The sequence below is a fragment of the Sciurus carolinensis genome, chromosome 4, assembly GCF_902686445.1.
Source record: "Sciurus carolinensis chromosome 4, mSciCar1.2, whole genome shotgun sequence".
Taxonomy (NCBI): Eukaryota; Metazoa; Chordata; class Mammalia; order Rodentia; family Sciuridae; genus Sciurus; species Sciurus carolinensis.
The window spans coordinates 142,464,688-142,478,216 of record NC_062216.1 but is presented as its reverse complement, the minus strand read 5'-3'; the positions used below and the strand labels follow the sequence as shown (position 1 = coordinate 142,478,216).

Here is a 13,529-nt window from a genome sequence, read left to right as displayed (position 1 = left end):
ACCATTTCAGAAGTTATTGGCTACCCTGTATAGTCCGCTGTGTTATTGTCACATGATGGGTCTACATTAACTGGAAAACAGACTCAGTATCTTCAGGTAAAAACACAACATGGAATTGCCAGGATTTTCAATTATTTGGATTATGAGAATCAAGATTTCTAGAATAAAACATCTCTTCTCTGAGTATTTCAGGGTACGTTGCCTGTACTGGTGGTGAAGGTAAGTAAAGAAGAATGGCAGATTTCAAGGCATTGTTTTCAACTTGTAAGATCTATTTGTCTATAGCACAAATGTTTTAAAGTCTATCTTAGAATTTAGAATATCTGAGTGGACTCTAAACCTACATCTGCCTCTTACTAAATGAGTCTAGTACCTCATTTGACCTCTTTTGTAAGTATTTCAATGATGAGAGTCATTCATTCTATTGCACTTATTTATTCTTTTATTGACTCAGTGAACTTTTTTGAGTGTCTGCAATGAGCCAGCAATGTGCAATGAGAATAAAAACAGGAATACTTCATGACTATTGATGTTATAGAGCTGATAACACCTTAGAGGGAACAGAAATGTATGTAATAGATGATCTCTAGAGTATTCTTTAGTTTCAAAACTATAATTTTGATTCTTATTGATGTTCAACCACAAACTGAAATTGAATATGCAAAGATTAGGTATATTTTAACTTTATTTCTGGTGTTACCTTGAAGTTGTAAATGATCAACACACTTTCAAATGATACTGCTTGCTTCCATATCATATTAGCATCCCTGTGTAGTCTTGTAATGATTAATGAAATCCCCATGATCTGAGGTATAATCACCAAGAAAAGATAGATTCCTCTGGCAGTATTCTCCTGACTTGAAAAGTGGCCTCCAGACAGATGTTAAACCCTGCATGAACAAATTGGAGCACTTTAAAAATATCAAAATTCTCCCTACTTCAAATTTTAAAACCAGAAAATCAGTTTGCATTCTTTCTATGCCATCTGAAGGAAACATTGACCTGGGGATTTATGAGAGGTGGAAAGAGACTTGGAGATAATTTGTCATATTTTCAGTGGGGTCTGCAGACTACCTGCTTCAAGAATCTCCAGGGGCTTGTTAAGAAAAGCAGATTCAGAGGCTTAATCCATTCCTACTGAATGAGAATTTTTGAACCCAACCTTGGGAATCTGCATTTTAGCACTCTCCTCTTGTTGATACTTACATGCTCTTAAAGTTTGTGACCCACATATTCCAATCCTACCACCTTATCTTGCAAATGAGTAAATTGGGGCACTAAGAAATTGAATAACTTGTTAGGTAAGTTCGTAGAATTTTTTTCTCAAAATCCAAGAAACAGAGCAAGGATGGTATTTTTGAGGAGGCTCTACAATGGAAAAGGAGAAAAAGAAATAGTATGAGGAAGACAAAGGAAATTTTTTACAGCTTGCTTTTTCTGTGTTTGGATCTATGACAGGTCTATTCATTCCTTTCCATTTTCTGTGGAAAATTCCTTCAGCTGTTCACTCTTTAGCTGGAATTTTAAATTTTGTTGACCTAAAGTCAGCTCCAAATCATTTGACAAGTAAGACAAGTAAAGTCACAATAACCCTTTTCTCTCAGCATATATCATCATCTTAGGCTGAATGCACAATCAAAACAGTGTTGATGAAGGAAAATCACTTTGTAAAAACACATAAATATATTTAAAGTCACCGGTCTCATGATAATCTGAGTGACCCATTATTCACTTATTAAAACCATTACTGATACTGTTGGTTTTAGTTCATAATTATCCAACATAAGGTAGATATGCTTTTTAGAATTAAATATATAATTGAGTAAACTACTTTAGGTTTTGAAACTTTAATCTTTGAGAAAAACATGTACAACAAATACACTTACTGGGTCTATTTTAGTATGTACTATCCTCATTTTGGATTGACATGGAACCAAATACATCCTTCACATAGTAGGCAAACAATTGACATTTAAATGATACTCTAAGTCATAAGCCATGCTTTGTTCAAGGACATTTTGAATAGGTACTGAACTTGTATAAATGAAAAATATTTTTAATATCACTAATGTAGTTATTGTTATTTCTACTTTTAATTTATGAAGAATTAAATATATTTTATAGCTACATATTAGACATTTTACTATCATGAGTTACTTCCTTTCTAGGAAAATAGAATTTTAAAAGTATTGTTCTTTGGGATATTATCTTCTGAGAATGGGATAGCAGTTATTTATGATACTTCCTTCAAGGAAATGAAGAAAATTGAAAGATATTTTTAAATTAGCTTAGGGGCAACTGTGACTTGGAAAAAGGTTATAGATGTTACCAATATCATCCTGTCTGTTATGGTTTTATGCACATTGCTAGTAGAAATTAATTTTTTATTTGATGTTGAATTCTTAAGGAAGCTTTAACTTGTCAAGAATTATAGGCTTATAAATATGTGTATATGGTGAAATTTTATTGCCTTAAGCCTCATAATGCTTTTGGTATTTTATTGTTCTCAAAGGAGATCTTTTGAACATGTTGTTTCCTGTACCCACAGGCTAATCCTCAAAGTGTACATTCATAACTGAACATTAGTCTACAATTTTGGAATAAATCCTGTGACATTAATTAGTTAAACATATATTACTTCCTGTAAAACAGTTTTTTATTGACTTTTTTCAAATGCAAAATAGAATTAAGACTTTTTAATATCCCATTTTTAAATTGAAAAATATGAAGAGATCTTATTTTAAACAAGGTTTCTGACTATCAATGGAGATAAAACTTGAAGGGAACAGTTGATGCTTAAGTATAATCTAAGGTCCAATGTAACAGTCCAGTATACTTAACATTAGGAGTTCATGTAGTTATATTTAAATACAAACCTACATGAAGTCTTTCATTAATCTTCCATGAAATATAAGTGTATCATTGCAATTAAAAAATAAGACAATAAGTAATCTTTCTATGCTATCTATTTAATTTTGAAATTTAATAACATGATACTGATGATATTTAAAAATAAGCCTTAATTAAACATGGGAGATTTAGCACAAATATAGCAAAACAATAATCATGTTATAATCCATACAAGCAGTACTAATACTACTTATATTTATTGAATTGCTGTTATATTTCAGGCACTGTGCTAAGTACTTAAAAGCATTTTGTTTGTTTGACTTAACTTCACAGCAGTAATACAAGTTAATGAGGTCCCAGATTAAGCCACTGTGCTAGCAGAGGTAAATAAGCACTAACTTACTGAAAGGGGCATAGTTGGTATAAGACAAATATAGAATTTGAAACTGAGTCTGATTTCAAATTTCATGAAAAAAGATATAACTTTAAAACAATAAGCATTCACCTTTAAGGCAATCAACTTAAAATATCAATTCTTTATGTCAACTCTTTTTATTTGTAGATAATTTTCCAAAGAAAGACCCTCATTATATCAAGGAGATCTATGCTGATTATGAAAGTAAATTATAGTTTTAATCACAGCATAGCAGTGAGGCAGCATATATAACAATGGCTAGAACGTTGGGTTAGGATGTACATTCTGGAGTCTGACAAGCTAAATTAAAATCTTACTATCACTGTACTATTTACTAGGTGTACATCACTAGGCATATTACTAGTCTCTAAGTAGCTTAGTTTCAGTATGTACAATAAACATATTAAAAATAACAAATCCATAGAAAATTAGGTGAACTAGTGTATGTCAAATTCTGTGCCTGTACAGCTAGTAGGATATACACGTAAACTAGTGTTCCTTTACACAGGACATTTGTGGTTTCTGATCATGACATATTGAGATGGATGCCAAATGTCAGATTAGGAGGTGAAGAAAGTTTGGAGTTGAAAAGAGAGTATGTACATTTAGTTCATTAATGGGCTAAAGAGTGAGAAATGACTCTCATACTTTATGCAGATAGCTTAGTATGGTATTCACACTTAATTTAATGTAAACTGATTTATTCAACAAGTATTTACAGAATGAATTTGCACTTTGGGCACTATGATAAATGTTAGAAATAGCCCTGCACAGTAGTACACTCCTTTGATCCCAGTTACTTGGGAGACTAAGGCAGGAGGATTGCAAGTTCAATGTCAACCTGGGAAATTTAGCAAGACCCTGTCTCAAAATAATAGCAAAAAAGGGGGCTGGGAACATAGCTCAGTGGTAGAGTATCCCTGGTCCAGATTTCAAATTTCATGGAAGAAAGATATCACTTTAAAATACAGGCATTCACTTTTAAGGCCATCAGTTTAAAATATAAGATTTAACTCTTTGTATTTGTAGGTACCCCATATCTGAACCATGCATACACACAAAAATGATAGGAACAGTGAAAAAAGACGCAGTCTCTGCCTTTTTGATGCTGTAGTCCAGACTTGTGTCAATAATAAAATTCAGATCAAGTAAACATGTTTTAATGCAGCTATGAAACTGAGATGAAATGGAGTCTCCAACAGCTGCCCAGCATAATCAATGTTCACTGATGTTACTTATTACTGCAGTAACATATAAAAAAAAGCATCTTATGAATTAGCATTATAATCTGTGAATGTGGCATGATTATACCCGAATATAAATCACCCTATAGATTTACAAGGGTAAGGAAAATAAAATTAAAATATTTAAGTGTAGAGATTTAGATTTGGTCAAATAGAAATTGATAATTTGATAAAAATTAGTTTTATAAGGGGTATGACAGAATGTGTAGCATATATTATTTTATTTTAACTATTTCTTTAAAATCATATCTAATTTCTGTAATTTTCTTATGGAGTAAAATTAGATACATAACTGTATTCATTTCAGCGATTTACATAGAAAAAAAAAACAAACATTTAAAAATGGATATTTTAAAAGTTTCAGTAATTAGCGACCAAGAAGGGAAAACCTGCCCAACCAGTTTATTTTTATTTTGTTTTGTTGTGAGTCATACACTGATGTAATCAACTTCACTAGCACTATTGAATAGTTTTGGACAGCTTAATTAATACAGAAGCCAAAGAATGGTTTGCTAATGATATACCTCAATAGTGACTATGCACTTACATTTATTTTATAGGACACTCTTACTTAAATACTAGTTTTATCAGTCATAATATGGTTTAAATAGTTAGTATATGGTCATCTTTTATATAGTTAATATATAAATAACCTGTATTTTCATGTATAATATGCTAAGTTATTTGAGTTTTTGATGAAATTTTAATTTTTATCATAATTTGAGAGGTAAGTCAATAGACACACTTTTTTGGTATATGTTGAGTTTTGTGACATTTAGAATTTGCTATTAACTTTCCAACACAGGAAGACTTCATTATTTTTATTGGCATAATATACATTGTCCTGAAGTGGAAAGAAAATGTCATTGAAGGGTGTAACGCCATTTAAAAAGAATTATAGACCCATAAGAAAAAAACAAGTACATTAAGTTTTCATTCTACTATTTAATATTCAATAGTACTTTGCAATCTTTGTTGTGAAGTCACAAAATTACATACAGTACCATATGTAGCATGAGTAACATAAAGAAGCTTAGAAGAACCTCTTTGCGTTCAATGAATTTATGATTCAGCTAGGGAGAAAAGACAGGAAAATGACACAAATTGAAAGGCAGAAGTAGATCTGAATAATGTTAATACAAAGGTGGAATGCAAATATGATAATTACTGATTTTCAACAGGATTTTATTAAAAGTTAATGGAAATTGAATTTGAATTAGATTTGAAACAGTATAGAAGAAGTCATTCCCAGTGGATAAATGAAGAATGAATAAAACCATTGGACAGGAAAAAGTCTACCATGTGTTCAGAGGATGGTGGATTTTAAGGACTGATTCAAATGAAGGGTCCACAAAGGGAAGATCAGTTTAACTCCATTCAAAGAATACTGAGCTCAGGCTACATGCCAAGACTACACTGGATTGAGGAGGGGAACACACAGATCAAGAAAACATTTACTCATTCAGAGTTATTTTCCAAATACCATGAGAAGTGCTGATAAAACATGCCTATTCTCAAGTGTTTATTCAGAGGAGCTAGACCCACCAATGGTCTCTAATGATTTCAAACCCCTTTCCTATTGTTCACACACTTGCGTGGTCCCTCCCATTGAGTGTTTAGGTTGGACATAGCAACTCCCTGAAAAGAACTAGAATACAGCAAAAGTAATTGGATATCTCTTTTAAGATTAGATGATAAAAAAAAATGATTACTCAATATCTTGCTTGTTCTGGATCCCTCTGGGAAACCAAGTGACATTTACTGCTATGCAGTTAAGCTTGGGGCAAGAAACTGGGGTCTCCAGCCATTGGGTACCCATTCAAATATTGGTATGGGTGTGTCTGTAAGGATGTTACTGGATGAGAGTAACATTTGAACCAGTTAGTATGAGTGGAATTGATTGCCCTCCCTAATATGGAAGGTACTCATGCAAAAAAATGAAGACCTGCGTGGAACAAAAATGCTGTCGGAGAGGAAACTGTCTGACCTGAAGCTGGGATATTCATCTTCTCTATTCTTAGACGTCAACAATCACATCAATTCTAGGGTTTTCAGCCTAACAATTATGCAGCCTGGAACTTGTATTATCGGCTCTCCTGGATCTCATGTCTTCAGACTCAGACTGAAAATACTCATAAGCTAGTCCTTGGCTCCAACTTGCTTACTGCAAATCTTGTAACTTTACAGCCTGCCCAGTTGTGTGAGGGAATTCCTTATAATAAATTGTTTGTTCTATTTCTCTGGGGGATCCTCAGTAATACAACTATTATTTTTGGATCCTTTCATTTAGTATGGTATAACTCATTCTTTCCTCTCTCCCACCCTTCTCTCTATTTCTCCCTCTCTCTCTCTCTCTCTCTCTTTCTCTCTCTCTCTCATTTCTCTCTTGCTCTTTCTCTGCTCTTCCAGAATAGACCATGTCCACTTGTCAGCAAGTGGCCAACAGATCACCCCAAGAAATGGTGTCAGAAACTTTCATGAGAAAAATACCCAACAAACTGAACAGATGGGAGTATCTCCAACTTAACAAGCCCAGTTTTACCTCTATCTATGAGACATCCGCAATTAAAATCAGGTTTGATGTGAAAACCAAATGAGTGCTTTCTTTCTAAGATTTGGTTTTAAAGACAAAGATTTTGCTCCCATACTTCCTTTCTACGTTGCATTACATGACAGATAAAGAGATCAATATACAAAATTTATTTTCTTCATATAGACTGGTAATGAAAATTATGAAGATCCAATGAATAAAACAATTCCAGTTACACTGTGTTCAAAAAATAAAATACTTTGGAATAATTTATAGGACAAAGAGTGCAACATTTGTATCCTGAAATCTCGCAAATGGATGAGACAGATTAGGTATACAATCAGAATAGTATAATAATACCTTTGGAAATTGGAATATATTATGGTGCTCTGTAGGGTGAGGGCAGTTAGGCCTTGAGGGAGTAAGTATATATGATTTACAACATATAGTCCTAGTAAGCAGTGAGATGTATAAATCTAAATCTCACAAGGTCAATGTTAAACAAATGTTCAACATTGACATATAAGCAATTGATAAGTATGAAGTAGATGAGACTGTTCAAAGAGAACATTATAAGGAAGAAAAGTGTAACCATGTTTTAGAGGAAAGAACTCTAAGAGAAGACAAAAAAAGTTATTAAGTATATAAGAGAGTTATGGGGCCTATTTTCCCATGCAAACCAAAGGATTATAGCTTTAAGTGGCTATTTTGTAGACATGCCATAAACTACAGATAAATAAGACATAAAAAATGTCATCAACCCTGAAGGATGTATGTTTGCTAACGTGTTTAGGACAGAAAGTGAAATTGTGATAATTTTGGTATAAATGAAAAAGAATGAAATATATTTAGCTATCCTCACCCCATCCTGTGTTTTCTCCTTACTCTTACATATGGTTTTATAAGTTTTTTGTTTACATTCCCATTTTAATAGCAGGGATCAATTACTATTTATTTTGTATCTTCAGTGCCTGGCCCTAGCAGATAACTCAGTGACATAAATGTGAGGGAAAACAAATCAAAGGGCAACATTCAATGCAGGATATGTTGGTGAATCAGTAGGGAGTTAAGTGGCAGATCATGTAGGACCTGATGTGTTGTGGAATTTTAACAGAAGCAATATGGAAAGATTTACATTTTAGAAATATCACTGACTGATTTAGGACAGAGGCATGTGAAGGGCACATGACTGACATGAGGAGCATCACAGTATGTACATAGTTACAGGAAGAGACACTGAATGCCTGGTCTTGATCTTTGTTAGTATGGGTGCCAGGAAGAAAATTGAAAATAGATAATTTTTAAGTAAATTATTAGACATTGCAAGTGGACTGGTTGAGGAAACCGAAAATGAAGAGGAGTTAGGGATGACCCTCAAAGTATTTCTCTTCCTGACTGCATGCATGGGGTAGTACCTAATAAAAAGAATAGGAGAGTTAGCTTTGGAAGGAAACCCTGGTCATTTTTGACCTTGTTGAATTGGAAGTATCTACAGAATGTCCAGAGCAGATGTTCAGTAGGAAGAGGGCATGAAGCTACAGAAGTCATCTAGGCCTTTCATCCAGGTACATGTTTAAAAATAAACTAGTGCAAATGACTCATATGCTTTTTGTTATATTATGGTAGAAAAATATAGAAACTGAAATATAACAAAAGATACCTAAGGACCATGGTTGATTTTAATTATGACTAAGATATTTTAAACTTTTACATAACACCAAGTATACAAAACATAGTATATGAGACCTGGAAAGAAATTTTGGTATGTGTTCAGTGTTTCACTATATGCAGACCTAGAGAGAAGTATACCACTTCTGAGTTTCTTGTTTTCAGAATATGAAGAGCTCTGGAATGGACATTAATTTATGAATGAATAAAGGGTGAGAAATAGGACAAGAAAGAAAAGGCAAATGATTAAGGGAAATCTTTGAGCAACTTCTAATAACTACTTTACACATACTTTAATTAGATTCAGTTTCTGGACAGTGTTTGATGTGACATACTTATTTAAGAGCATTAGATAGCTGTTAATTTACATTCTTTATGTGTCTATATATGTCTCATAAGTATATCATTATTAAGTCAAACATTTCAATGAATATTAAATTGCTATTTTGAAATTGCTCAAATTATGAATCAATATGTTTGAGTAAAAATAATTTGAAGAAAATTAGTTTTTGAAATTACCAAAAATGTTTTCAAGATGGCCAATAGGACTGATTATTATTACCCTTGGTGTTCATATTATTCTCTCTAGTGCTGTAAGCTATGTTGAACATAAAAAAGAGGGAGGGATAAAAAGTCTTGTAAATATTTTATAACTGATCCACAACACTTATCTACAAATCTAAAATTAAAAAATTTAAAATGGCTTATAATGAATTTAGGGATGAAACTTGAAGTGAACTGAAGGGAGACTATTTGTGGTCTTAATAAAACACTGTGAATATGTGTATATATATATGTGTGTGTGTGTGTGTACACATACCTACAGAATAACATATTTATATCTACCTCCCTAGCCAACCATCCCTCTACACACTGTTTTGCTACAGAAATACTTACGCTGTGTTGTCCCAGTCTCTGCAAATGTTACCACAGGGTGTGCCATATATATATTCTTTCTAAAGTTATAAAAAATGATTATGAATCACTTGCTAGTCCAAGCATTTTGGCTAAGGAATTGTGGACATGAACTGACTGGAGTCCTTTTTTCTGAAAGGAGTTGTACTAATTTCAAAGGTGAACATACTCTTCCCTGCAGTTATTGCTGCTTTATCTAACTAGAAATTCAGAAGTAGAACAGGTTCAGGGTTACACTAGTTAAATATATGTAATGTGTTTCTCTGCGATCCAACACTCTTTCTTTCTCCAATTTAATCTCTACTTAGCTTAAAAAAGGATTTGACACTTCACAGAAGAAATACAATTGATCAACAAACATGAAAAAATGTTCATTATCTCTAGTGGTTAGAGAAATGCAAATTAAAACTAAGATTTCACTTCACTCCAGTTAGAATGGCAATTATCAAGAATACAAACAAGTGTTAGCGAGGATGTGGGGAAAAAGGTACACTCATGCATTGCTGGTGGGACTCCAAATTGGTGCAACCACTATAGAAAGCAATATGAAGATTTCTCAGAAAACTTGAAATGGAACCACCATTTGACCCAGTTATCCCACTCCTTGATTTATACCCAAAGGACTTAAAATCAGTATACTACAATGACATAGACACATCAATGTTTATAGTAGCTCAATTCACAATAGCTAAACTATGGAACCAACCTAGATGACCTTCAACAGATGAATGGATAAAGAAAATGTGGTACATATACATGATGGAATATTCCTCAGCCTTAAAGAAGAATAAAATGATGGCATTTCTTGGTAAAGTGATGGAGTGGGAGAATATCATGCTGAGTGAATAAGCCAAACCAAAAAACCAAAGGCTGAATGTTTTCTCTGATAAACAAATGCTAATCCATAATGTGGTGGTGGCAGATGAAGGGATTTTGGATTATGCAGGGGGCAGTGAGGTGGGAAAGAGGGGGAGGGGATGGGAAGGATGGTGGAATGAGACGGACATTATTACCCTATATACATATATGATTACACTACTGGTGTGAGTCTGCACCATGTTCAGCCAGAGGAAGGAGAAGTTGTGCTCTATTTGTGTACAATATTTCAAAATGCATTCTGTCATTTACTACTAATTAGAACATTTTTTTTAAAGGAGAAGAGGAAAGGGAATAGGGGGAGGGAAAAGGATGGAAAGAGGAAGCACTAGGGACTCAAATGAACAAATTAAATTCCATGAATGTATGTATGATTATGTCAGAAAGAACTCCACTATTACATATGACTATAATGTACTAATAAAATCAAAATAAAAAGTTAAACAGCAACAACAACAACAAAAAGGATTTGACATGTTCTAGGTTCAAAGTTATATCACAAAATGAGAAGAATACTAGTTCCCCTAGTTCTTTTTTAATAGTGAGAAACTGGGTGCAATGGTTCATGTCTGTAATCCAAGCAATTCATGCAACTGAGGCAGGAAGATGGTAAGTTCCAGGCTAGCCTCAGCAGTTTAGTGAGACTCTGTTTCAAAAGGACTGGAGATATATGTAGCTCACTGGCAAATCACTCCTGGTTCAATTCCCAGTACAGAGAGATATTTTTTTTTCCTGGAAGGCTCAATGAACTTCTATCCATATTTCATATTATGTGCTATGGTAATGCACTCGAGGGATGGGGTGAAGATATTAAAAAAAAACACTCTAATTCTGTAACTTGCTTGAATAAATATGTAACACATAAATTTTCAGCAAAGGGAACCGAGGGGTATTAACTGAAATATGTAAGAATGATTAGTTTTCCTGGTCATGTTGTTGACAGTAGTATTCCATGTGTTCTTTCAGGTTGTGACAAGTCTTTAGAGTGAGCTTACCAATATATATCCCTCACAGTTCTAGTATCTTAATTTATATAGTTTCCATGTTTAGTTCTCATAAGTCCTTCAGTCTGCAACTAGAATGTGAATCCAAGATGTATTTTCTTAAAATGCTTGAACTTTCTTGTATTTTCAATGGGCATACTATATAATACTCACTAACAATCTTCCATGTACCTGAAGTCTCTGATTTTTCCAGGAGAGACCAAAGGCCACAACCTGACCAGGTCTTGTGATTTAATTTTAGACTTGAACAAATCCTTGTTCCTAAGACACTTACTAGACCAATAAACTTGCATTGTTATTAATTTAATGTAATAATTCACTCAGGGCTGAATATTAAAATGTCCCAAGTAACAAAAAATACTGGTCAGAGGCTATGGAAATTAGGCTCTAAGATCAGTATTTTTTTTAAGTGTGGAATTGCATACACACACATCAACACATATATACATATATAATTGTATATAAGTACATATATATTATATATAATTTTATTCGTGCATAATTATACAGAATAATGGGTTTCACTGTGGCACATTCATGTATGCACATAACGTAATTGGACAAATTTCATACTATCATCAGTAGTTTTTTAACACCTTCCTGCATATTCTAATATTCTGTCAGCAATGAAAAAAAGTTGCTTATATTACTCACATCTCTATCTGGAACTGAGATAAATCAAATGAACCCCTGAATTGCAACATCAGAAAGGAAGTTATAGATAGTGAAAGGTAGTTACAATGCCCAATATATCATAGTCCTTTTATAAAAGAATCCTTGATTCAGTAATATGTATTTATGTGACAAATGTCTGAAAAATAATCTAAATAAAGTTTTCTTTCCATTTCTTTGTCATTAATAATTTCTACTTCCTGTTTTTCAAGTATATATTTTTTTTCTTTTTCATCTTAGGTACTTATGCTAGTCTTAGACAAGGTGGAAATTAGGACAACCGATTTATGGATGAAACAAACATTCTTTTGATTGTCTAAGAAGCACTACCAACTTCACTTTCTGAAAGAGTATCTTTTTTATAAGTAAAGCTTTGGAAAAAAATATGTTTATAATTTGGGGATGGACTGCCTGCTTATGTATAATTATGTGCACTTCATGAAATAAATGAATAATGCTTATTTCTACCATAATCAGATGTTTTTATTTTAAATTTTCATAGGAAATATCCTAGTATTCACCTGACAAAAAGCATTCTAGTTGTTTAAATAGACAATATAAGGTATGAAGCAGATAACTGTTCAAATAATATTGTGTAAATTCTATGTTAAATGAAATGGAAAACTTAAGAGTTTTCATTGTACTATCCTCATTTCATTTAGGTAATTAGATAATTATGGTAACTTTGAAGAAATTTCTTTTACAACTTTAATAAAGGGAAACATTATGAAGTGAATATTTTAAAATTAGTTTATTTTGGAAAAATATTGTGAGCCATAGCCCAACATCAAATTGAGAAAATGACGATCTAAAGTCTATAGAATAGAATTATCATTGAATATCTCAAATTTTAATGCTATTCTTTGTTTTCCTTTAAGACCTCTGAAATTGTTTTTATTTCCTGTCAGAGTGCTTTCTGGGTATAAAATATAAGCAATATCATGGTTGGCAATAAAAAATAGACTGTTCTGCTGTCTTGGAAGATTGTAGAGAATAGGTTTATCAGAATCATTAAATTAATACTATATTTTTATCACAGTCAGTTGAGATTGCCCTCATAATGTGAGAACATCCCTACTTTGTGTGTATAATTTTTTAAAAAATTGTACATTATCCCTCTGTCCTTTATTCATTAAGTTATCCATTTGTTGGAAACAAAATGTCTATTTGACTTTATATTCACAAATTTCATTTGATAATTATTCAAGACATATGAAAAATCATCACCAACACTGTTCTCTAATGAAGTCCCCAAACCATTCTTTTCAACATGGAAATCACATAGCACAGCAACAGAATCAGAAAGACATAATATTTATTAATTATTTTGTACAGTTTCAAAGAAATTTACATAG

At 32.7% G+C, this 13,529-nt stretch overlaps 1 protein-coding gene across 3 annotated transcripts in view; it reads left to right on the top strand.

The window, feature by feature from the left end:
* Tspan19 (tetraspanin 19) overlaps window positions 1–12,549 on the top strand; it is a 79,669-nt gene extending 67,120 nt beyond the window's left edge. For all 3 annotated transcript variants that reach the window (XM_047550810.1, XM_047550811.1, XM_047550812.1), the window contains one exon: window positions 12,415–12,549. In XM_047550810.1, the coding sequence (XP_047406766.1) occupies window positions 12,415–12,427 (13 nt within the window). In that variant the 3' untranslated portion in view covers window positions 12,428–12,549. The remainder of the gene's footprint in view (window positions 1–12,414) is intronic.
* Window positions 12,550–13,529: the final 980 nt, after the last annotated feature.